This window comes from Rhinoderma darwinii, chromosome 7 (assembly GCF_050947455.1).
Source record: "Rhinoderma darwinii isolate aRhiDar2 chromosome 7, aRhiDar2.hap1, whole genome shotgun sequence".
Classification (NCBI taxonomy): Eukaryota; Metazoa; Chordata; class Amphibia; order Anura; family Rhinodermatidae; genus Rhinoderma; species Rhinoderma darwinii.
This window is the reverse complement of record NC_134693.1, coordinates 122,522,317-122,549,927: the sequence shown is the minus strand read 5'-3', so window position 1 is coordinate 122,549,927 and position 27,611 is coordinate 122,522,317. Positions and strand designations below refer to the sequence as shown.

General features: G+C 43.9%; 1 protein-coding gene across 4 annotated transcripts in view; it reads right to left on the bottom strand.

Moving 5' to 3' along the window:
- The window catches only part of FLNB (filamin B), a 177,627-nt gene extending 155,087 nt beyond the window's left edge, over positions 1-22,540 (bottom strand). For all 4 annotated transcript variants that reach the window (XM_075833935.1, XM_075833937.1, XM_075833938.1 and 1 more), the window contains exon 1: positions 22,161-22,540. In XM_075833935.1, the coding sequence (XP_075690050.1) occupies positions 22,161-22,452 (292 nt within the window). In that variant the 5' untranslated portion in view covers positions 22,453-22,540. The remainder of the gene's footprint in view (positions 1-22,160) is intronic.
- Between the last annotated feature and the right edge of the window lie 5,071 nt (positions 22,541-27,611).

Sequence of the window (27,611 nt, the reverse complement as noted above, 5' to 3'; positions counted from 1 at the left end):
GAGTCCCCCAGCATGCAGAAATGGTATGATCTTTAGCTGGTCATGTGATGCGGTGCTGAAGAATCATGGGATTGATAGCAAAGCAGAGAGGAAGAGAAAGCTGGGGAAATTTAAGAATCAAGATGGAGGCTTTTTTGAAGAACAGACAAGGCAGTGGATCAAAAAAACAAGTACAGTATATATAAAAGACGTGTAGAGTGTGTTACTCAGTTAGGTGGGTGGTGCAGACGTGGAAAGTTGTGTTTCCACTAGAGGTTTTCTTTAAGGGCTATAGAGGCATCACTGGCAAGGATACGAGGTCTGTGTAGGGTGCGGACCCTATGGGTGGTGTAAAACCGCACAGAGCTCAAGATTAGCAAACGAGGTAGACCAGGGTACAACCATATAGTCCCGTTCCTCCTGCCCCCGTTTGTATTATATGTACTGCAATTTAACACTGTCATAAGAGGCTGGATACTGCGCCTGCATCCAACTGAAAAGGACACGAGGGAGGAGCAAGGTTAGGAAACCAACCAGACAGCATCACTGGAAAATGTTCTCGGTAATGCTGGCTTAAAGCAGCGGACTAACCCTGCTCTCCTCACAACTCTCCCTCATGTCCTTTTCAGTTGGATGCAGGTTCAGTATATAATCAATCAGGACAATGGCACTTTAAGGATGACCTAACACTGCTCTTTTCTGTATGAAATAAGGGTAAGGGAGTGTACAGGTTTTCTAAAAAAAAATAATCTGTGGTTACCGCCATTAATTTTTCTAAATTGCATTGTTTAAACCGAAATTGTACTTCTAGCAGCGCAAAATATGCTGCAAGGGTCCCAGGCTCAGAGGAGTCCCCTTCTACATGTCATGTGCGGTTTTCTTAGCCAAGCACATAAATATAGATGCTTGTCATGGGACTGGCTAAAAGACTGTACATTTTAATAAAGAACAAACATTTTATATCAGCATGTGGTGCCTTTTAAGCCGAAAGGTCTCCTGGTGACAAAATTGGTCACAAAAATAAGGCCATTTTGGGTTGTCACTGGATTGCTGTTGGGCAAAAATAGAAAAGACAAAAAAAATATGTTAAGTAAAAAGGACAAAAATAATGTTTTTCTGAAGCACATCACACCCAAAGTAACATTTTTGTTATTTGCTCTTGAAAGGCGTAACTGGAATGCAGTTTATTGAAGTCATTCAGAAAAAAAAAAAAAAACAGGACTGTGCTTTCTGTGCCATAGATAAAGGCTTTTGGCACACCCTAAGTTCACTCCTACCATACAAACAGAGGTCTTACTCAGAGTCAATGACAAACAGCTAAAGGTCCAAGAAAAGCTCATGTGAAGGCCACATGCCAGACTATAGCGGAGCTCAGAGAACTAATGTCCGTGATCCAAGCATGACTGGATTTATGGTGCCACTGTACTACTTCACAACATCCACAATGAAAACCTCAGCTTTGTCCTGATTACTTATTAACAATTATTGGGGGAGGGGTTGCTATCTTGTAGAACCTGAAATGTTACCCAAAGTATTTTTTGCCAGAAAGAATAAAAAGCCATTTTTAGCACAAAAAAAAACTAACAATGGTGTATAGTGAAGAACAACCAAAATTGTCTTCTAGAGGGATGGTTCTCTGAAAAAGAAAGAGCCAATATACAAAGGATACAGGGGAATGTAAAACCAGTCATTGACATCCAGTCTAGGTCATGGACAGTTATCTAAAAAATATATATATATATGTTGGTCTTTTGTAGTGGTTTCACTATTTATTTTGTCAAATTATTTTGAGTCTGTTTTTTTTTTTTAAACCCAAAAAAATAAAAAAAGTTATTAAAATCGTAAAATAATAAAAATTTCCCAATTGTTGTATCAGCACCATTTTTAAATTTAGAACCTCTCCCCCATACAATTCAGAAGGCTAGTTGACAGTTTCTTGAAATTTTTATAATTTTAATAGAAATCTGGGACCCTAACTAAACTATTGCACTAAAACTTGTTTTTAAAAAGGAGAGAGAGTTGGGTATGAGGGGGATGAATAAACATAACATCTATCCAACTGAATCAATGTGAGACCTACCCAAGGATGCCACCTGGGGCGTCAATAAAGGGGCAAGATTTTGTAAACTAAAAGGAGCACTTGTCCTGCCCCTCGACCTACTGGCTTTTTCAGAATATTAGGGAAGGTCCGAGCTTGCATAGATGTAACCTTTTAAAAATATAAAATAAACCTGGGCAGCAAGTTTTGCTAGTCATTGGGTTTAGATTTTATCATTTAAATGCACCCCTTCCATTCAGACACCAGCAAAGTGATGACCAGAAAAAAAAACACCAGTGTACAAAGCCTCATTCCAAAGCTGGGCAACGCCTAGGAGCCAACACGCCAAGAAATGTGGAAACTTTTTGAGTTGCTTTCTATTGAGGTCTATGGAAGTTCTTATTGCTTGCCTACTAGAAATTCAAATTGGATCTTGGAGTCTATAGTAATTTGTGCCCCCCTGCTGAAGTCATCTGTGAATTAATGCAAAAAGAACAATCTTAACGGATTGGAGGTGAACTGACCGAAAACAAATACTGCAACTTCTAACGTTTTCTACAAGTTGGTAAAATGTCCCCTGCTTGTTCCTGCCAGCGATTTACTAACTAGCCCTGCAGTTTTATTCCTTGTGAATCACAATATACGGGGATTTCAGTTTGTTTGACATTCGTGTTAATTAGTTGAAATTTACAAAAAGTGGAGACGTGAAAATCTCAGCTCATATGGTTTCATAGGGGTAACTTGGTAACAGGGAACATTCAAATGCATTTTTATCTCTGCCCAGAAAGCGGAAAATCACAAGTTCTTTCTTGGGCGCCTCTCAGCAAGCACTCAACTGGCTTTTCATCGTGGGTAAAAGATTAATGGGAAAGGTTGTGTCTTGGAACGTGGGAAATTCAGGAGGAGTGTGATTTTTTCCATTGGAAATACGGAACCAACCTACCACACATAAGATGGGATTCTAGATATATTCTTTTAAAATGTAAAAGCTAAACTCACTTTGACCAGAAAGTCCAAATATATATTTTTTCTGGACTGGAAGGATCGCAAATGGGTTTTAAATGAACAGAATAGACTGTTTTATATTACAGAGGGGGTCAGGTACGGCGACAGCAATGAATCAGTCCCACAGTAATACAACACTAGTAAAATTTGACATGGGGGGGGGTCACGTATTTATATCATATGGAAGCTTAAAGATGTATAACAATCCCATGAGATTAGCAGCATCTATAATGGATAACACATCCAGTCCGCTGTACATATGCTCCATTATTTTTTTGCCTAACTGGCATAATTGGATTATACATACATTGCAATACCATGACCGCCGTCACCTTTAAAGGCGATTTATCACATCATGGCATCTATTAGATACAACTAAGGCTTTGTTCATATTACATTTGGGGAAATAGTTCACCGTGCAAGTTTGAAAAGTGTGAGAGGGGGAGAGCAGGCCACAGCCGAGCGCACCGAACATGGTGCAAGTTTGTAGGCCATATTTTTGGAAATAATAGTGTCCGCAAGAATAGTACTATTGAGATTATAGTCCTCCCAGAAAAAGGTGACATAAGAATTCCCATAAGTCCTTTACACCCTCCTGTGATGAAACAGCCCGGCTGTTGAACTCTGGTTCGTGGTCAAAGGCCACTTGCATGTCTTAAATCTATTTGTCTCTCCCAAACACGACAAATATTGTATATGCCCCAGGAGCAGCCATTATCCAGCTGGTGGGCTGAATGTTTTTTTGACATCTTAAAAATAAATCAGTGAAGCAAAACAAACATATAAATCTAGTTGTACATACTTTGTTCAACATCCTTAGGGGAAAAAATAACGTGTTTTTTTGTTGCAAAAATTCATGTTTGACCAATAGAGACCGTGCAAGATGGGCCCTGATACATTGGAGGTTATGGCCTGTAGATTTTGCAATTGTTTAATTGTAGAAGTATGCAAAATAAAACAAACACACACACACACACACACACACACACACACACAAACCCCACATATTACGGCATCAAAAAAACGTTGGTCTCATGACCCATACCATCATCATAGGTCCTAGTAATGCTGTTGGGGTCACTCCACACATAGCAAATACTGCGGATTTTCCACAACAGATTTAGTTGCGGAAAATCCGCAGCATAATAAAGTAGCAGCAGAATGGATGGGATTTGAACAGATCTCATTCAAACGCTGCGTAAACGATAATCGGAAAACTCCGAAATTTACATGCGGTGCATTTTTTTAATCCGCAGCATGTCAGTTGTATTTGCGTAAATGCTGCTTATTTTTTTTGCGGGATTTCCCCATTGAGTGGTCGCGATTCTGCAACAACAAAAAAACGCAACTCCCAAAAAGATAAAATCTTATGCTTACCCAGAAGTCGGTGTTTCTTCATCTTCATCCAGGCCGGCCTCCTGGGATGACGTTTCATCCCATGTGACCGCTGCAGCCAATCACATGTGATATAACGTCATTCCAGGGCTGCAGAGAGTCAGGACGTCAGAGGGACGTGTCACCATGTTAATTTTTCCACAGCGGACATTCTGGCCAGAAAACTGCATTACAATCTGGTACGGTTTTTCGACCGGAATTCCCTGCGTCACGCAGGGCAGATACGTGGTGTGCTTTTACGCAGCGTATCCGCCCTGTGTGAACATACCCGAGTTATTAGACCCGTGGTCAGGTTGGGATTTGCGGCTCTAAGGCCACACACACACACACGACTGTCATTTTAATCCACAAGCACAGATTCGTAATTGTGGATAAAATACTGACCCATTCATTTCTATCAGAAAGATAGAGAGAAATATCGATATTCACACACACACACGTGTCCGGGCCATAGAACTGACCCACAAAAAAAAAATTATAATATAGGACATGTCATATCTTTCACATTTGCGCCTATATATTTTAAATTGTGAGAATGGTCCGCAAATGCGGGTGACACTCCTTGCATCACACAAGCTTGCTGAAAAATCCTCCTATAGAAGTGCAGAGAGATTACCACCAACAGGAAAGTCCCTCGGTTTCTGATATGCTTATATTAGGAATATTACTAGTAAAATCCCTTGTTTTCCAAAATACTTGACAGGAACTGGCTTGTAAGGAAGTCATTAAAACGAGTTACTGTAGTATAAATCAATGATGAAGTCAGTTTATTATTAATTTAATTTATATAGCACCAACATATTCCGCAGCGTTGTACAGCGGTGTACTCACTGGGGCAGATTTACTAATACTCTGTACGTTTTAGACCGTGTAAAAATAGACGAGTCAGAAAATGCGGAAAATTTATCAAAGTGGTGCATGTAGCGTGATAATAATGGAACATCTAGCTAGACATTTCTCTTCTGGATACCACCTCTTACTTGGCTTAGTTTCCGTAACTTTTTGAAACCAAAATTTGCAGCAATTTTGACACATTTAAGCCATGCCCTTTCCAATAGACCACGCCCCTTTTCCGCTAACTGTCTCAAACAGTTAATAAATGTGGTGCACATCATGAATGGAGACAGAATACTATCCAAATTGAGCCAGAAGTCAGTCGGGCTCACAATCTAAATGCCCTACCTGTAGGATTTTTGCAGTGTGGGAGGAATCTCACACAAACAAACAGAGGAAGGACATACAAAAACGCCATGCAGATATTGTCCTTGGTCGGATTCAAACCCAGGACCCCAGCGCTGCAAAGCAAGAGTGTGCGAATCATTCTACAATTACAGGGCCAGTTTTAGCGGGTGACAAAATGGGCAATTGCTCAGGGCCTCCATTTCCTAGGGACCCACCAAGAAGCAACTTGAAATTTATCAAGAACTCATTTACTGCCCTAGATTACCAGGGAATGTAAAATTAACCCCTTCACTGCCTCAGAATACCAAGGAATTTACAATGAACCCGTTCACTAACCTAGCCCCCCAGAGATTTTGAAATCTCAAGAAAAACCTGTCTAAAAATGGCAAGCGAGGAGGCCCTACTTCTCATCAACCAGGGCCCTATTTTCTATTAAACCACCCTCAGTAAAGTATGAGTCGATTACAGTACAAAGTGGATTTCTACTCCCGTGTAAAGCAGATGGGTCCGGCATGATGTGCTTTTACATGTCTTGGTATTACAAATCCCACTTAAAAGGGAACCTGTCACCAGCATTTCACCTATTGAACTCTAGTCACCCCTCGCTGGCCGCTGCTGTGAAAAGTTCATTGCCGTTATCCCCTCTCCTAAACTCCTCCTCTGACCGGAAGTCTGCAAACATTTTGCACCTTTTATCATAATTATAAGGCAGTCTCGTTCGTTCTTCTTCTTATGCCCGCCTACTGCCGAAAACTGGCCTACCCTGAATGCCAAAATTTAGTTAGCATGCATGTGCCCGTCATGTATGGTCCGATGCCCTTCCCTGCTTCATCCGGGCATCAAATCTAGTTACTGCTATGGTGTCCCGTTGTGGGCATGCACCAGAACATCGATGCACAAGTTTGGGATTTCATGTGTGTTGGGGGGAGTGGGGGAGAGACGAGGAGCTGTCAATCAAAAGTTTGGAGGTGGACCCAACTCGGAAAAGATTGAGGAATGAAGATATGACTCTTCGAACGAAGATATAACTTATTCTCATTAGCATACGGCACGGGCACACTAAGAAAAATAAAAATGGAATACTAAAAAAGGTACAGAGCTGACAGAGGATAATGATAGGTTACATAAAAATGGATTTTCCATCCACTACCACCAGGTATTGCTGGTTTAATAGGTGAAATGCTGGTGACAGGTTCCCTTTAATGGCCTAAATGAAAATAACCTAAAATACAATCACAAGCTGAAAGTATATCAGAAAGAAAAATGTTGGTTGAAACTATTTTGGAACAAGAATGACAAAGTCTATAAACTATTCATTATAGGAAAACTTTATCACTAGTCTTCGTTTTCATTTACATAAATACAGGAGTTCAATCCGCTCACAAGACGAAACAATAAAACTGAACAAATGTGTATGTTTCCTCTCCATAGTGTATGTTTCCGCACAGACCAGTATTTTCTGCAGATTTCTGTTTTGTACATTTGTGAAGGAGATCACCGTCAAGGAAATGTGATTTTTATGACAGATTGTTAGCACAGTATTATACGGCCTGAGTTTCTCATACATGGGAAGGGAGTCAAACAAGTTCAGTAAATAGATGGGAGCAGCATGGATTTAAGGTTTGGCCTGAGACGGCAGAACGCGTCCTCAGTGACTTCTTTACAGAGTACTAGTCATCTAAACACAGCATATTGTATACTACACACTCATGAGAATACAAGAGAAAAATGTGTGTCCTGTGGATGGCTAGAATATAAAAACACACAAACGACCATTGGTTCATACCGAACAGCAATAAGCGCGCACAAACTATATTCCCCTTTGACTCTAAAACCACCCAACTCATTAAAAGGAAGTTATTTATGATTTATCATTGTTATTCTCAAACCCATGTTCATACACCCGATTAAGGAATCCTGAAATAATAGAGCGGTCTTCTGTTCAGGATCCTCATCTCTTGGACAGAGTGGAGAAAGGTCACATAGAGCATCTCTCACTCAGGAGGACCTGTCCTGTAATACGCAGACAAAATCAATGAATGGGCACTGTGTAATGCTCAATCTCCCCTGTGGTGGCGCTGCAGGGAAATAAAAGAGTCATGATTTCCCCAAAGATTCCAGATGATCGCTGGGGGTCCCAGCAGGGGGGACACTTTGTAATCAGCTTAATGTCAAGGAAAACCTTAAAGATAAGGCTTTTATTAAACAGTTTTTTCTTTCCAAACTACACCATGCCCCATGAATTTTTCTGGTGCCTTATTCTTGCTCTGTTCACATTGGTGTTTTTCACTTTGTCAGGGGATTCCTGAATTCACGACTGCAAGAATAGCATACTCTGCAATGATACGCTTGCCAGAAAAGAAAAAATATACTAGTAGTACCCAGATGGACCCTATTACAAGTCGATGGGATCAGGTAGGATTCGTTGGGATCTGTTTAAAAGCAGATCTAACATAGCGGTCATGGCTCTGTTATGATTTGAAGTCATTATATTGGTTTGAACAGAACCTAAAAGTCCACAAGAAAAGGAGTTAGAAAAAACACAATTGTTGTACCACACATTGGTGGATTAACCGTTCGGGCAGTACCGAGGACCAACGTCTAATAGACCCACAGCGAGTCAAATAGAATTAATCGCAGAGTAAACCAAAAAAAATAAAAAATAAATTAACAAACTCTGCTCAAAGATACTGACTGGCCCACATTTACTATGACTGGTGTAGCTTACACCAGTATTAACTTAGATAGTTGGCATGACTTGCTCCAAGCGTATTAAAAGCTGCCCACCTCTTAATAAGGCCTCATGTACACGGCCATGCTCGTCGCCATGGTCCGCGATTATGGGCACGGTCAGCTGAGGACAGCCACCTGCATTTTCGACTCATGCTCCCATACAAAGTACGGGAGCACGGTCCGTAAAAAGCAAAAGAACAGACGTCCTATCTTTTGCAGGGGCTTTCTACAGCCCGCAAATATACTGGAAGGTGTCTGTGGTCAATAGAAGTGAATTGGTCTATAATCGCAGACCGTAATTATGGTCCGCAATTATGGACAAATTCTACGGTCGTGTGCATGGGGCCTAAGTTTGGAGTATTTTGCACTGTGTGAGAGGCAGAAAAACAAATCTATCCCAATTTGTAATAAACTTTTAACTAAATTTAACCGCAAATTTGTTATACGTACCACTTTGCTATTTTCACAGTCTATGCCAAAACCTGACAAATTGCATGATATATGTGGGCCGTCATGTTAACTTGGCGATAACTATGGTGATTGTTAAGGAGACCATGATCATTAATGACTAGCGCCCTGACCACTCAACCTGGACACCCACTTTTTATTATGCCCTGACTCAGAGGCACTACAGTCTGCAGCTACCCTAGGGATTATACAATTACAAATAAAGTAATAAAGTCTTGAAAAAGGAGTTCAGATTGTTTTACACAACTTGCGATTATCGGGCAGACAAGCGTTCAAAGAACACTTATTGCCGATAATTGCCCTGTGTAAACAGGGCAGCAATCGGCAGATGAACGGGCAGACGCTCGATCATCTACCGGTCGTATCGTTTTGAAAAAGTGAAAAATTATCGTTGTCCTTGTGTAAACAGGGAGACGCGCTGCCGACATGATAATAATGTATGGGGACGAGCGATCGGAGTAACATCCATAGCTCCGTGGGACAGGAGCAAATGAGCGCCGATCAACGACGTCTCCTTGATCGGCGCTCGCTGCACTGGCCGCTTATCGCCCGGTGTAAAAGGGCCTTTAGTCAACAGTCCAGCAACAACGGATTGTTCTTCAAAAGTGTCCAGAAGACTTATTCCACAAAAGCAGACAAGACATACGAACCGCACACAAGTCAGCTATATCAGCGTGAAAATAATCAAATCACAGTTTAATCACCGTCTCCAAATCAATATACTGAGTAACCCGAATCAGCTGATGTTATTAGACGGTGGTTTACGATGACATCACAGGGGTCTCTGCTTCCAGCTTTGGGGGATTGATCAAGTCATCATATTCTCTGGATAAAACATGAAGTCTTGCAGTTTCTGGCAAGGTTAGGCAAAAATAAAAAAAGAAGAACATTTAGCTCTATGAAAACACATGTCGACCACATCACTGGATGTCTGTAACAATAGAAACTTTGATCCCTCGATGACTAAGAGGATTTCAATGTAGCCAAATCTAAGTCGGAGTGGACACCTTCCAAGTTATGAGGTACTGGGGACTATTACTTAGAGAACAGGCTGTAAGGGTCTCAATGGGTTGCGATTTCCTGTGAATACTCATCATCACTTTTCTCCTAACATCGAATACTGCAGATTTTTCTTTTTTCAGAAATTACATTCTCCAGGCAAAAAAATAATTCTACGATGGATACAAATATTTTGCAGTAAAACAGACATCACTCATGTTACTATGCGCATACATATACGGTTAGAAAAGGTATAATAAGTTGAGGAGTTGTCCTTTTCTATCAAATTCTTAACATTTATTCAGTTGTTTCTGGGGAAACTGGATTACAAGCAATATGTCTAATTACAGTTCCCTTTCCAGACACCTGAATGGCAAGTCTACCCAGTTATGCAGCGATACAGGAGAAGAGGACGTATCACTGCTTAAAGACCTCCAGTGAAAACAACTTTCCATGTCTGCACCTCCCACCTGACTGTATATCACACTCTACACGTCTTATGTATACCGTACTTCTTTTTTGAACTGCTGCCTGGTCTGTGCCTTAAAAAAGCCTCCATCTTGATGCTTAAAGAGGCGATAGGAGATAGGGCACTTCTAATGTGGTGACAGAGCCTCTTTAAATTTCCCCAGCTTTCTCTTCCTCTCTGCTTTGCCATAAATCCCATGATGCTTCAGCGCAGCATCACACGATCAGCTGAAGACCATACCATTTCTGCATGCTGGGGGACATTCTTTCTATATTCTCCTAAATAAGCTGAGAAACCGTAAGTATACAGACAGCGAGGCTGCACAATATTCTTCTACATTATACCTGTGTGACCGGAACCAGTCTAAGTAATCGGTGGTAGCTGATGATAAAAGTTTCTGTCCCCCTGTGTAATACTAGTGCGGTACAGGAACTTCTGAAGCCTGTGATGGGTGACACATAGATCTCCATAGACTCAAGTAGAGAAAGTGTCACCGAGCCAGAGATCCACACTGCTGCTAAGCAACCATCCCAGTCTGATATATAGAGATAGAAGTAGCAAGTAAAATAACAGGTGAGAGACTGACACATGGAATACCATAATGGAGCACATGGAAAGATTTAGTTTTGTCCGGAGCGTCCCTTTAACTAGTCATTATTGCTGTTCAGGAGTCTGGAAAAGCTGGGTGACAACCCCTGTGCACATCTTTCCAGAAATCAAAAGCAGCTGAAAATGATTTATAACAATTGCAGAGGTGTGGTCTTGTTCAGAAAACTATTTTTATAAAATATTCTATTAGGGAATAATGAGTTAATAGAGGGGTTGTCTCCTAGTCAAAACCCTTATCTATTAGCCAGAGCAGAGGGTGTCCACAAAGTGTCTCTCATTCTGGAGGAGTGCTCAACATGTCTGAAAAACATGAGGCAAACATTGATTTCAATGCAATATAGATGTAATGCTTAATTTTCCCTGCGGAGGCACTGCAGGGGAATGTACCATTTACTTCTGGGTTCCTCCACAGATTACAGCTGATAGCTGGAAGACCCAGCAGGGGGACACCCTGTCATCAGGTGAACCCTCTAACATAAAGGGACTGTACAAAGCAAAGAACCCCACAGTAGGACCTATAACGGCGATGTTTTTATTTTGCTATAACGGATATATTTTTTGTATGCACAAGATTTTATACACAAGACTGATGAGGGCAAAGCTACAAAGATAACTACATCCACTACTGATAAATCCAAACTTTATAAAAGAATGATATTCAAGGAGCTGGATACAAATAAGGACTCTGTAATATATTTAAGTAATTCACTGCTCTTGTTGTGGAGGCAGGAAACAATACGCATAGAATATGGATTTACACCTACAATATTATGACAAGACTTTGCTGATAACTTGTCTTCTTAATAATTATAAAAGTTCTGAAATTTTTTACAAGAAAACCATCTGGATACAGTAACTAAAGCGAACAAACCAGAGATCAGCTGCGCCTCTGCTACGAAGGTATTATGTGCAGCTTCAAGGTTAGTGAAATCTTTTCACATAAATTACGATGAGGTCATCATGTTACTTCAGTTGTAATTAGACTTGGTGCCGGTTAACACCTCATTATAGAGGAGACCGAGAAAAACAATGGAGAGCACTCATAAAAAATGCTCTCATAAAATTTTAGCGTGAGTAAAGCAATTGCTGCACGGCAAAAACAGTGAGGACATTGGAACGGCTGTATGGCTTGTGGCAATAGGACAACTTCCTCTTGTCTAGTCCCATATGCGACTATTCAACAGTTTTGATGGGTGACATATGGCATAGTGCCACCATCAATCAATGATTAGACTCAACATAACCCATGGATATTTACTAGGAAAATGATAAGATTTACAGATAATGTTAGTTGTATGAGAAAAAGCAAACACCATCGAAGGTGTGTGTGTGGGGGGGGGGGGGGGTCATCCAATTTTTCTAGATTCTTATATTGCAAATCTGCTGAGCCGGACCATTATACATTGCCTTCTCATTATTTCTGTTTAATTAGGTAGATGTGCCTTTCAGAAGTTAAAGGGGTTTTCCAGCTTCTGACAACTGATGACCTATCCCCCGGGTAGGTCAGCAGTATATGATCTGTGGGTGTCCGACCCTGCACAGATCAGCTAGTCTGGTGCCGATGATAGATCATCAGTTGTCAGAAGGTGGACAACCCCTTTAAGGAAAGCTGGGTTACCATACTGGCAGCTATACTCGTTTTGACCCAGTTACAGTAGCCAATTGAGGCATCCACTTGGGCCAGACAACCAGCGACATTAGTAATATCAAAACTATAATACATTAGACCAAACCGAATAATAAATGTCAATCTATGCTGCAGAATCGCTGCTCTCCTGTTGCAGGTTTTCCACATTGAATTCAATGGAGAGGTAAAACCCGCAACAAAGAACTATGGGCTGCGACTTTTGTGGTGGAAACGCTGCGATTCTGCCGCAATTTTTTTTAAAAGTAACTCCAATTGGTATTCAAGGTTTATGAGGGTTTTGGGAAATATGAAACAACTTTACCGTGAAAGGTTCATAGACCATTTCTTTGGGTGAAAACAATAATAATACAATTATTTACACCAGTGGATTCTTTACCAAGGATTGTAGAGGGTCTATTCGTTTTGAGGGGCTACATCTGGCCGGTGTAGAACGTGGCCGATTTATCTGGGCCATTATAATGGCAGGTCACCAATAATGAATGAGTAGACAACGAAAACCCACAACATGACAAGCGGTTCCCAGGAGCAGTTTGGTGTGGAGGACGTGTATTTCTGGGTCATCAATCATCAGTGCAGCATGCTCCAAGGAAAAGCCAGAGATTCCCTGTTTTTTTCTTTTTTTTACACCCTTGCGTTATAATGGGTGTGAAAACAATTGGGTCTTCTCCAAACACTAAAAAGGAAGTTGTTTTTCAGAAGCAAAATTTTAAAAGGTTTCTGTCAGTGAAGCACTTCACCTACCACACCCTGCAGCTCATGTTTATGAGGAGAACAGAGTTTGGGTGAGATCATTCCTGGCAAAGAACCTAGTCAATGATACATGTCAGGGGACGGGAGACTTGGAACAACTCCTTCAACCATACGGGTGTCCGTAAATGTTCCAAAACATGACATTTTATAGTATACACTTCTATACATAGTTTAGAGGAGGTGTTTGTGTAGGATCTCCAGTTCCTTACTTCATTGTGTTATTTGGTAAGATTATATTTCTAGGAGTCACTCTTCTTATGAACCATTGAACCTTCCTTTGGATTCAAGGGTCTAGTTGAAGGGGTTAAGTATAATCTAGGGTTATAAATCCTTCTAGAGTCCTTAAATCATAGACAAATACAATGCCCCGGTTCTCTTCTTCCTCATATTGGTTACAATAATGAAGGTTTCCATTGCGGTCATTGACATGATTACGTACAGATTGTCAGATCATTAAATCCATTTCTTCCCAAAGGCTTGGTTTTAATAATTAGTCTCGATTCCTTTTGCAACAACACTTTAGGCCAGCTTTAGAGGTTTAACCCTTTCTAACCCCACAAACCTCAGCAGCTGCGGATCGCCTTGTTGCACTTCCCTCGTCTGTGGTCAGTCGCATTGCCCCAGACCCGGTCTCCTAGAACCTTTTAAACAACGGTTGTATGGTTTTATCTATATAAAAGCAGTTGCAGAGACAAAATACCACATATACAACAACAAATTAGAGTGTGACATGTAATGAAATCTTTAATTCTCCACGTCTCACTGTAAACATCGTCTGATCACAATTCCCTGGACCGCATGAGATATGGACCATATGCGGCCACATTTCCCAGACTGAACACAGTTATCTATGGTGCTAGGTGTCCTTGCCGAACGGCGGGAATACTGTCCCATACTGTAATCAGGTTTTCAGTACCGGGCAGCATTTCCACGGGGAGGCAGCGACTCACGTCGTCATGGATGTCTATGATGCTACGAATACGACTCCTTGAACTCTGTTCGGTCTGGGAAATGCGCCCGAAATGAGGTCCATATCGCATAGACCGAACACGCCCGTGTGAATAAGGCCTTACCAAGAGCGACTTAAGAAAGAGTCAGGCCAGTGAGCTGAATTGAAGTATCCTCAGGTGCATTATGTTGCTACAATAAATCATTGAACGGGGCGAGTGCCGCTGTAAGGGCCTGTTCACATCTGCGTTTGAGGCTCCATTCGAGGCCCGAGTCGCAGCTCCGGACAAAAATACTGCACTCTGCTATGGTTTCTGGTAAAACCACTGACACCCGACGGATCCCATTAAAGGCAATGGGTTCTGTCAGGTGCCGATTGCGTCCATTGTACAACGGAACCGGCGCTTCTGGTATTTTCGCGGGTTCAGCTCCTCTGACGGAGCAGAACTTAAATACAGACGCAGATGTGAAAGAGGCCATATGTATTTTACAATGCAGGTGTAACCTACAAGAAATCCCATTATAATATAACAATAACTGTCACGAGAACATAAAACATTACATGTTATGACAACACATTTCTCACGCATTTCCTTTCATAAACAACTTTGTGAACATTTCAGTCTTTGCGTGAAGAAAATATTTGGATTTACTGCAGACTGGCAATTTCTGGCAGAAACTAAGTTGGTTTCAGGCGGGTCTCCCCTCCCACCTCCTCAGGCAGGTCTCCATAGTAATTCTTGTCAGGGTTTATCAACACAAAACTTTTAGATAGAGGTTAAATACCACATGGCCATTAGTCACAGACTTGTCTATAGTCAGAAAGAAGGAAGACCACAAATGGTAACTCTTCAGCTGTTCTAGGACACCGGATACTGTATATAAAGCTTAATAAATTATAACGATTATTTCTATATTTATTGTATGTTCTGAAAGCATTTAAAGTCTATTTTTTTCTCCCAAAATGTAATACTGCATTGCCTCTGCTGCAAAATATATGGCCGGCCACAACTTCTCCCATCTGATAACTGGAGACTTCTGAAGCCAGACCCGCAGTTATCAGGCGGCTGCCGGAAAGGTACGTTCACACGTAGCGGAAATACTGCAGATTTTCTATGCTGAAATTCCGCAGCATTTTCACGAGTGAAATTGACATACTGCAGAATGGAAATCCACATTCGAGTTTAATTTCTGCACTTTTTTTTTTTTTTTACACAGCGTGAGGAGATTTCTTAAAATGTCATCCGCTTTGCTGCTACAGTAAGGCTTCGTTCACATCTGCGTTGGGGTCCCGTTCTGACGTTCCGTCGGAGCTTTCCGTCAGAACAGGACCCTGAACAGACAAAAACGGAAACCAGCCGTTTCCGTTTCCATCACCATTGATTTCAATGGTGACGGATCCGGTGCCCATGGTTTAAGGTTGTGTCGGTTGTGAACCGGACCCATCGTTTTGCCGGAAGCTATAGCGTGTCTGTTTAGGGTCCCTATTCTGACGGAAAGCTCAGACGGAACATCAGAACGGGACCCAAACGCAGATGTGAACGAAGCCTAATACGCTGCAAAAAGTCAGCACAGGAAAATCTGCAGTGTTTACACTACATGTGAACATACCCTAAAAAGGGATTTTCTTGATGAGGTAAACCCTTTGAAGCACCAGATAGGCAACACTTGGGCGTGTCCGTTCTGCGCGCGTTGCAGGTCCATGTGACATCCGCGTTTTTTTACGCGCCTATGTCACACGTTTTTTACGTCAGCAAAAAAACTGAAGGAGGAGGGGTTTTTCTTTTTCTCATCATTACTTTAACAACTTTTGCGTGAACCACGAATAGCACACGGATGGCGTCTGCGTGCTGTCCGTGATTTTTCACGCACCCATTGACTTCAATGGGTGCGTGATGCGCAAAAAAACGCACAAGTATAGGACATGCAGTGAGTTTCGCACAGCGGACACGCTGCCTGAAAAACACTAAATGTCTGAATGACCCCATAGGTCCGTGTGACGTCCGTTGTTTTAAGGCGCGTAACACGGACGTGAAATACATTGGTGTAAATTGGGCAAATTGTGCTGCTCTGGGAACCACAGGTCCCAGGAGTATAGCACCTACCATCCTAAGCCAAACATTACATAAAGCAATGATTAGACATCTACGAGCAGCTATTGTATGCAGGTTAGCGTTACCAAAGCTACCAAATTCTTACAAAGCGGATAAAAGGCACCGAATCCGTTATCACTGCAGTATAGGTCCCAGGTGATCACGGTATACATACACCGCACCCTCCTGCTACACACAGAGATGTTCCGAGTATATAGATTGAAATATGGCATTACATACACACATATATACAGTATATAAATAGACAGTACATTGTAGTAAAAAATAAAAAACAGGCAGTTGTAAACTCATCTCAAAGCAAAATCGGCTAGGTTTAGTGTAATGATAGGAAAAGGGACTACACAATTTAAGCGGAACGTGATTTTGTCATTAGCTGCGTCCCTGGTAGAGAGTCGGTATGTTAGGAATGTCTAAGCTCCAATATGTCACCAACATTAGTTAAATTATACCAGTTAGAGAGTGACAAGTAGAATAACTTCTGTCAGGGGACGTATCGTAAGGGTATGTTCCCACGGCTTGGATATGCTGCGGATTTACAGAAAATCTGCAGTGGAATCTCAGAAATCCGCATGTAAAACCAGCAATCAAATAGTGGGTTATTCTTTCTCTGCATATAGTTGCGGAAATGTAGCTGCAGAATTGCTGTAAAAATTCGGAACAAAACACATCTGGCTATTTTTACAACTGATTTTATTCTCCCCATACAAGTCTATGGAAAAAAAATGAAACAAAAAGTATGTGCACTTAGAACCCACAGCATAAATTGGTGCGCATTATAAAGTCACACTGCAGCTGCATTTTCACACGAATTACGTGTAGATTACAGCCGCAACGTGGGGATGAGATTTGTTGAAATCTGATCCACTTTCTGCGACTGTAAATGCTGCGGATTTAATCCGTTGCAGAAAATCGGCAGCATATGCGACCCGTGTGAACATACCCTGATCCAGCGTCCTTCAATCTATACTTGGAAACATGCGGAGATAAGATTGCAGGGACCCTTTGAGGTTTCTACAGTTTTATGAGGGGAAATTGAGAGTATTTATGGCTTCGCTCATATCACAAATTCCATCTAGATGACAAAAGTTATTGGGGGTGGACTAAACCTTGGGCCTGGACTAGTGACATCACGTACTGAGAGATGTTCAGCCAGTTGACCAGTGTTAAAATGCAAATTCTTAGAAAATTAATCTGTTCCATTGACAGATTAAGCCTGGGGCCTCTTCTATGACCCATCATCAGTGTGGGGTGGAAAGAGGACCTGTGAGTGACCTCTGCTGCCAAGCCTTTGGGCAATGACCAACCATTATAGTAGTGTTCTCTAACATATCTAAAAGTGAATACACACGATGTGGTTTTACAGTGCAGCCGAAATCCGCACTGAAAAACCTCATGAGTTTTTACAGTGGTTTCTGTGCTAACGCGTTTTTGCAGTGCAGTTTAGGCTAAGCAGCAAAATACGCATCAAAACTGCCCCGTGTGAATATACCCGAAGGCTTTGTTCACATCTGCATTGGAAGTGCCCGGCGCAGATCCGGTGAGAACAGCAGGACAAAGTAGCACAGCATGCTGCAGTATTTAGTCCAGTAAACGACGGACACCATGACGGAACGCATTAAATCAATGGGTTCCATCTGGCACCGTTTGGCTACCCTGCAACGAATCGAGCGTTTCAGTTGTTCTACTCTGAGAAAGGCAAAACCAGAACACAGATATGAACGAAGCCTCGTCAGTTTAGTTACATCACATGTCTACTTCATGTTTATTGTGGGGGGGGGGGGTGCGGTCTCCGATTCACTGAGGAAATAGATGTATATACACTTCTACATGTGCAACTGGATGAGTAGGTTTCCAATGCCTCATGGCTATGTTCAGATAGTGACGACATCTGGATTGTATGAACACCTTTTAATAGACATGGGCGAAATGCTCAAAATCTTTGAGCGAAAATCCCATTTGCGTGCACCGTGGTATCTTTAGAGCGGGTTTCTGGTGAAGAACCGGTCCCAAATCCACATCATGTGAAATGGCCTAAAACACAATGTAGTCCGGACCCGCATGCAGCATGACTGAATAGAAGTATTCTTCCAAAGTTTTCTCTTTGCTTTCACCAGTAGAACAGACGTTAAAGGCGATTATTTCAGGCGAGGCATTTGCCATTGTGTCACAAGGATAGTTTCTCCGGCCGGCTCCTTATCAGCAGAGAACAGTCCTAATGTAGTTTGTCACTTCAACGCCCACATTTGTGCAAACCAAAGTCCAGCGTGACAATAGCAAATGCTCACATGAACTCAATGCATTATACCCACTTAACTTATATATATATTTTTTTTAACATGGATTTTCACAAACTTTGAAAACTTCATTCAACCATTCTGATTGGACAAGTAAGGCCCGGTCATCTGGGCTAATATTTGCCTTTACGGTCACTGCACAACGTTGGACTTTGACAGAGTTTGGAGGTTTTACTGTGTGTAACCTTTGCAGATCGCTGAATCATGACGCATCATATTATACCGTGCGGGTCTGTACGCAGGATGCTCCCTTTGTTTTAGTTTATAGGTTTATTGAATTAGAGACTTGAATATTTACGCAAGATGTCGGTCTTAGAAAGAAGAACAGTGATTTGCATGGTATTTATATAGGTAAACCAGGGAAAACTGCACCGTGACTTTTTTTTTTCTGTTAGGGTATGTGCACACACACTAATTACGTCCGTAATTGACGGACGTATTTCGGCCGCAAGTAGTGGACCGAACACAGTGCAAGGAGCCGGGCTCCTAGCATCATACTTATGTACGACGCTAGGAGTCCCTGCCTTGCTGCAGGACAACTGTCCCGTAGTATAATCATGTTTACAGTACGGGACAGTTATCCTGCAGCGATGCAGGGACTCCTAGCATCGTACATAAGTATGATGCTAGGAGCCCGGCTCCCTGCACTGTGTTCGGTCCGGTACTTGCGGCCGAAATACGTCCGTCAATTACGGACGTAATTAGTGTGTGTGCACATACCCTTACACACAGCAAACGGTATTTGCACTTAATCATATAGGTGCGAACGAGCATCATAAAGGGAATCTACTCTAAAACATCCCGTTGTTAACCAGATTAACACCTATCTATGAAGGCACCCTAAAACTTCAAAAAGTTGTTTCCAAAACTTTTTGAAGTTTTAGAAACAACTGTGCCCTTTTACTCAAAGTTATACAAGTGCTGGATCACTCATGACTTTGCCAAACTGTTGCATCCTTAGGAATACATTGTGTCACTGTATTTAGGGTCCGGTTTTTATAACCGCCGATAAGCCCTTATCGCTAGGGAAAGCCGTGTCCAACTATACATTTCCCGCTGCGAGGGAAATATAGATTTACATTCCAACCATTTAAACGAATGGCCGGTCATGTAATGTATGAAGAAGTTGGGCCCGCCAGAGCAGGAGTCGCTCGTACAGATCGTCTCTCCGTTCTGGCTCATATAGACAGGGGTGCCGAGCAGGGGAACCCCCTTCTATGACATCTATATGCCCTATGGGAACCATATTAATGGAGTTAAAACCATCAAAGACTATTAGTTTGGGTACAGAAATTTACATTATATTTTGTCCTGAAGAAAAAGAAGCAGCAACAGGTGAACAGCTAAATGTAATTTTATTTTGCATGAATCATATTTACTCCGGTTTCATACCACACCCCAAAAACATACCGATAGGGAATTTAGATTGTGAGTCCCAATGGGGACAGTAAGGACCTCTGTACAGCGCTGCAGAATATGTTGGCGCTGTATAAGTAACAGAAATAAATAATAAATTGTAATAATTGTTTACATTGTGACCCCATTATTTTTTACAAGGGCTACTTGTTGCACCAATTTAACTGGCTCCAGGCCGGCATTTGCTTGTCGGACTTCACGTGTACGGAGATGTTTTCTAGAATCAATATGGAGCCCGAATCATATGGAATATCGCAGAAAAAAACTCCATATAAAATCAGAGGCACAGTAGAGAGCTCATGGACCTCATTGGAAGCCCTATTACCCCTAATCTACCCAAACCGGTAGCAGGCAATAAAACTTATGTACAAAATCTAGCGCAGATAAAAAGTCGTGAGCAACCAATGTGATTCCACTTTTTATCTGATTGGTCGCTACAACACTGATGCCCAATGTGGCCTACGTATTAATGCAATGATGCTAGTTGCATTTGTGCCAAGCGACATTTATCGAGCCCCTACCACATTTTCTAACAAATGAATGTTCTGTATGTTGCACATTATATACACTAATGCACTAAAGATTTCTGACACTTTTCTGCATAGATTAGTGGGGGTGGGCTATGCCATGTAAAATGTGGCAAAGCTCCGTAGCCGCACCATTAGTGTGCAGTGCTGAGGCATACAGTGCACACTACACTAAAAGTCAATTCCTGAACAGTTAATAAATATGCACCAATATCTGTAGGGTATGAAATAGTTACACTTAAGCCCCCTTGCACACGACCGTATTTCCACCCATCCGTAAATCATCCGCATATATGTAAACACGGTCCGTAGTGCATCCCTAATGCCTCCCTATTTATGGATCCACAAAAAAAAAAAAACAGGGAGGAATCTAGGATAATCCCCTGGTGTAACATAGCAATGCTTCTGTAATTACAGACGACTACACATCCGTAGCTGTCCGTAATTATGGAAGTGCCCATAGACTTCTATTGAGAGTCCGTGTCGTAATTTCGGTCAAAAATAGGACATGTTCTATCACCTCTACGGCACGGACACCCATCCGTAAAAATACGGAAAGGTGTCCATAGCCCATAGAAATGAATGGGTCCGTAATTCCGGATGAGAATACGGTCGTGTGCATGGGGCCCAAGTCAATAATATTTCTTTTCTACAGTTTTAATGATCATTTGGTATTCCCATAGGAAGGAGCTGGTAGGACTCTAATCTTACTAATCTCCAGGGGCTTATTAAATTCATAACACAAACATAGAAAAAGAAGAAGTTTGATCCCAACAATTAGTGTTTAACCCTTTATGTCAGACGGCTCAGTACTGGCGCCATCAGATATTACATTCTTCCAAGATTTCATAGAGCCGCACCTGCCCTGGACCTCTCCAGGTATCCTGTGTACCTGTACATAGCCACACCCTGCCCCACCTGCACCCGTGCGGGTACAAAACGCTGCAAACACAAATTCTAACAACACAAAAAGGATCAAAACAAAAGATTTAATAACAATTTCTGACATCTGTCAGAGCCGAGCGTGAAACAGACGGAGGTGACACAGACAGCACAATACAGCAGGTGTGCACCGCCAGGCCTGCCACCCCCCTCCCCGGTCACTGTATTACCCAGTGCTTTCTACCTGAACGCAAAACCACATGAGAATTGCAAACACCCAATAGCAAATAATGAGCCATGTAACACGTGAACATAAAATGATAATAACCTTGACAATGTAGCCGCCTTCAATTTTACAATGTGACAAGTCAGGAGTTACATGACCGCCTTCTTGCCAGGAATCAAACCCAATACTAAAAAGTAGTTATATGACCTGGTGATTTCCACTCAATATTCAGGACGTAGTTAACCCTTTCAGGTAACATTGGAGGAGTTTAGTGCACTGCAGAAATGAATGAACTTTCGTCTTGCCCGCCACAACCCAGTGCCACAATATTCATGTGGTGTAACCGGTTACCACGTCCACTTCTATATATAAAGTCTCTATGATAAGAAGAATCGTAAACGCGCTATGGTCCATTCATTACTATAGATATATCGCCCAAATTTAGATGGGGCATATAGAAATAATTTGTCGTTCATACCTATGGACACCAGTTTTATATTCTCTTTCTCCAGAAACTCCAAGGCTACGGACACGTTCTCCAGCTGCATCTGGCTGAAGGTCGGTCTCTGGTGGTACTTTCTGTACATCCTCTTCTGGCTCAGCACCTCCAGTAGGGCGATAAGCCGCAGACCATCGGTCAGGTCGGTCTGCAGGTTGCCTATCCTCTTGTTGACACATTTCAGGTGTTCGTTACACCAGCGGGTAAAGGTGTTCTGCTGGATCTTCTTCCACGGGGCATCCTCAGCCAGGTCCTTTTCGGTCACCGGCATTGTACGCGCTGCTATGTGCGGGCGATATGGGGAGAGCTGCTATGTGTGTGCTGGAGCTGTAAGTCAATGTGATGTCTTCTGGCTCAGCTACTTCTGCACATGTGCGGAGCTCCTCCTCCTCCTCGTCCTCGTCAGGTTCTCCCACCTCTGTTCCTCATTGCTGGGCCATCATTGCCATCTGCTGGGTGCTCTGGAATTTATTTCCATTCATCCTGCATTGTTGCAACGTCAAAAAACCACCATTGAGCTGATCTGGGTAAAAAGAGGAAAAGAGAATGTAGATAATGGTTGAGATTTAAGCCTTATTCACACGAACGTGTCCATTTTGCGTGCATAAAAAATGCAGCGTTTTTCCTGTGTTGCAGTTCCGTGTGGCATCCGTGTACGGTGCGTGTCTGTCTTTTTTACGCGCGTATGTCATCCGTATGTCACGCATTTTTTACGTCAGCAAAAAAAACTGAAGGAAGTGTTTTATTTTGTCCTCATCAAAATACCTCAAAGTATTACAAAATAAAAAAATGCCACCATAACCACTTGTAAAAAATGCATCGAAAAACACTTGACATTCATGTCTTTTTTTCATAAGTAGTTAAAAATCTTGAAAAAATAATGTTAGGAAGGTATCTCGACATCTTTCTTTCTGATTCCTAGTTCTAGAATTTGTACTTTCTTCCACCACCAGTGCTACTCGTGCCCACGAGACATATCTGGGATTGCAGTTCTTTATATTCAAGTGAATGCTGCTGAGCTGCAATACCAAACACATCCCATGAACAAGAGTGGCGCTGTTTCTGGACAAAAGGCAGACCTTTTCTTCTAATACTGGACAACTCCTTTAAGATTTTACCATAAATTCAATGCAGTATCCAATCTATGGGATCCTGTGAGTGAAATGCTCAAAAAATCAGGTAAGGCAAGTTTTTTTTTTTTTTTGCTCCAGGTAAAGTTTTATAGAATGACAAGAGATCCAGTTTAGGACGGAACCTAACCGTGTATTAGTCTGGTTCTCCATTGCACATTTGTCTCATAACTCTGTAGAAAGTCACCTTCACGTCGTGATTTAGTTCACAGTCTGCTACAGTGACACATGCTAATGACACATCTAAAGAACTCGTTTGTCTGGTCCCTAATCAGTGAAATCAACTGTTGTCCTCTGATGTCAGCCATTGAGTAAAGGGCAGGTCTTGGGTAAGGCACAAAACAAGTCCTCAGGGTGGATTTAATCTGCAGATGTAGGATCCCTGTAAGGAAACGTGTGTTTGCCAAGTCTAGACATTGTGTTGCGCTGTAGGATCTGTGAACAGGAATGAACTGTATATATGTGACTGTCCTGATCGAGGATTGTGGTGAAATCACAGATACACTCCTGTACAAGCAGGTGTGGTTCTTCTCATTTATTGTCACACCATAAATCTGGATTAGGCAATATATGGTTTTCTGAGATAAGAAATGAAAATGATTGTTTAATGTATGGCTGTGGCTTCTGGGCAACTTTTAGTATCATGACCTTGTAAACAGCGCAACACAGCCCCCCTTGTAGATAGCGGCGCACCCACTCCCTTGTAAATAGCGCCACACTCCCCCTTGTAGATAGGGCCGCACACAGCCTGCTGCCCCCCTAGTAAATAGCGCCACTCTCCCCCCCCCCCCCCCCTTCGTAAATAGCGCCACATTCCCCCCTTGTAAATAGCGCCACACTCACCCCCTTGTAAATAGCGGCACAGTCCCCCCTTTGTAGATAGTGCCACACACAGCCCGCTGCCACGCCTGTAAATAGCGCCACACTCCCCCCCCCTTGTAGATAGCACCACACACATCGCCCCCTTGTAAACAGCGTCACACACAGCCCCCCTTGTAGATACCGTCACACACAGCCCCCTTGTAAATAGCGCCACACACAGCCCCTCTCTTGTAGATAGTACCACACACAGCCCCTCTCTTGTAGGTAGCACCACACCCCCCCTTTGTAGATAGTGCCACACACAGCCCCTCTCCTGTAGATAGCGCCACACACATCCCCCTGTTGTAGATAGAGCCACACACAGCCCCATGTTGTAGATAGCGCCACACACAGCCCCCCCTTGTAGATAGTGCCACACAGCCCCCCTTGTATATAGTGCCACACAGCCCCCCCTTGTAAACAGCGCCACACAGCCCCCCTTGTAGATAGCGCCATACAGCCCCCCTTGTAGATAGCGCCACTCTCCCCCCTTGTAAATAGCGCCACATTCCCCCCTTGTAAATAGCGCCACACTCTCCCCCTTGTAAATAGCGCCACATTCCCCCCTTGTAAATAGCGCCACACTCTCCCCCTTGTAAATAGCGCCACACTCTCCCCCTTGTAAATAGCGGCACAGTCCCCCCTTTGTAGATAGTGCTACACACAGCCCCCTGCCCTGCCTGTAAATAGCGCCACACTCCCCCCTTGTAAATAGCGCCACTCCCCCCCTTGTAAATAGACCTCAATCAGAACGTCGCCGCATGAACTACTGGCTCTTTCTAACGCTGATCGCTGCTGCTGGTGTTTCGACATAGAGCGCGCCTAACAGCAGCGATCAGCTGCTCTGCGGCGCCCCCCTTCCATACCACCTAGTTGCGCCTGGGGCACATGCCCCGCCTGCCCCCCCCCCTATCTGCGCCCCTGTGGAAAGCCAGTCCTCCATCTACAGCTTCTGCAGACCAGCATGTTTTATAATATGGATTATCTTCATCCACCTGTTCCTTCAGGCCTGTTCACATCAGTGTTGCCCTTCCGTTGGGAGGTTTTGTCGGAGGTTACCATTAGCTAGGTCTCCGTCACCAGTGAGTTCAATGGTGAGGGAAACGAAAGCTGAAGTTTCCATTTGCCGTTCCACTGAGGGGTTAACCCGACGGAAACCTCAGACGAAACCCCTCAGCGGAACACAGATGGTGATGTGAACACAGCCTTCCTCAGCAAAATGTGCCGATACAATCAAATATGTATAATATATGTATGATAAATATAGGTCTCCAATTACACACATATTGTTCAGTAGTGTCCCCTGATGAACCAACTAGGTTGGGGAAACACATTGGGATGGTTATGTAGTGTCAGTGTTGTGGTCATTTTATGCAATATTTGGTGCTTAGAAATTACACTAATTGTGTGTGATAGAAATTATAGAAGAGGCTGGACGGCAGCACAGAGGGCTTAACGGTAAGCCTCCATGACTGCCATAGGAGGGAAGGGAGGGTCGTCAGCCAATAGGAGTGAAGAAGGTTAGGTGAGGCGGGGAGAGGGAAGAGGGAGAGAGGGGAGGAGCCGGGGTGTGGTATCTGTTCCTCCCGCTGTTTTCGGCATTGAGCCGGAAGCAGCGGGAGGAACAACAAGTAAAGATAAGTTAGCTTAAGTGAGTCCTGCTTACCTGCTATGGCGTCTCCGGTCCTGCTGCTTGATCAGCTGCGGGCAGCAGCTGCTTACCATGATCCGGGCTGGCTGGAGGCGACTGTGGTGGCGCTGGCCCGGATCCGTCAGGCGGGCCCGTCTTCTGTGTCGGCAGCCCGCACTGATGCGCTCCCCTTCCCCGCCCCCCTCTCAGATGCTGGTGATATGGCGGTGGGGGGAGAGCTTTTAATTCCTGCCCCTGCTGCGATAAAGCAGAGGGCTTCTGCGGGAGTGGCGGTTGCTCAGGCTAGGTCACCCCGACGCTCCCAGAGGTCCCGCCCACCCGAACGGTTGAGTCCAGATGTGGTCCCATGGGCCCGGCGTCGCAGAGGGAGCCCTTCTAAGGACGCTGCAGGCCAGGCTGCTGGGCCGGGCGCCTCCTCCCAGGACCTGCGTCCTGGCAGGAATCCCCAGCCGCGACGGGGCTCGGCGGTTAACAGGGAGTCGCAGGTTGGGCTCCCTGTCACGCCTCCGCCTTCAGACGCAGTGTTCGGAGTGCAGTATACAGCCGCCCCGCATGGTGATGTTCCGGCCAGGGGGCAGGCTTCCTCGAGAGCATCGTTGAGGACGCCAAGATCAGCGACGACGACGAGGTAACAGGTCCGGTCGGAAGTCTGGGTCCCTGCGGTCGGGCGGCAGGTTATCGGCCCATCTGCCAGCGTGCCGGGATCCCCGTGTCGGAGATGTCGGTGCGTGTACCAGTCGGTAGCGAGAGAGGATTTAGAAGAGTGAGAGCTGGATGAGTCGCAACGCGGTCAGAATTTTCCGGCTGGCGGGAATACAGCGCCTGGGCAGCCTGGTGAGTGTGTAACTCCTACGTTACCGTATCCAGCAATTTTCATGTCTGGTGTTGGGGGTGGGGCAGCGAGCGGGGAGGTATCGGCTGTCGGTAGTGACGTTGTCGGGCGCGATGGCTTAGCGGATTTAGTGGGTTGTTTGCGCGAGTTCCGGCGGGGTCCCCGGTCGTGGTCTGGAAGGTCCTCGTGATGCACAGTCGCGGTCCATGGTGGGTGATGTTCCGGGGGTGGCAAAGGAAGCTGTAGCAGTGTCTGTCCAAACCGAGGCGCAGAAGGATGGGGATAGGATTCGGCTTGACGATCGTGCTCGGGGCGAGGTTTACGTCTGTTTTGAGGGCCCTTTAGGGGCTCACCTTAAGCAGGAGGTCCGTGAACGGATTTGGAAGGATGAGTACGTGGAAATATTTTCTCTTCTGCCGCTTGGAAAATTCTATTTGGATAAGGGCAAGCGGGATGAGAGTAAGAAAGAGGAGGAGGAACGTCGGCGGTATAGGCTTATCCCGCAGACGTTCGTCAATTGGTCGCAAGCTTTCGCTATTTTGGCGAGCGTGATCGAGGAAAAGGCGCCGGAAAATTGATCATCGTTGTTTTGTTATTTTGATGCCATCGGTGAGGCCTATCGGGCGTACGGGGGTCAGGCGTGGTGGCGGTACGATGAGCAATTTCGCAAGCGGAAGGCGGTCCGGCCGGCGATCCGGTGGGATCAAAAGGATATTGCGCTGTGGTTACGGCGCCGGTTAAGCAGTCCTTTCCCAGGAGCGTTGGCCAAAGGGGTCAGTCTAGTCAGTCCGGACAGGGTTCCGGGTCAAAACTTGGGTTCTGCTGGCAATTCAATGATGGCCAGTGTAAGTTCGGGGCCACATGTAAATTTAAACATGTCTGTTCGGAGTGCAACGGCTCCTCTCACGGCACCGCAAAATGTATGAGGAAAGGTAGGCGGTCAGGCCCTCAGTCCT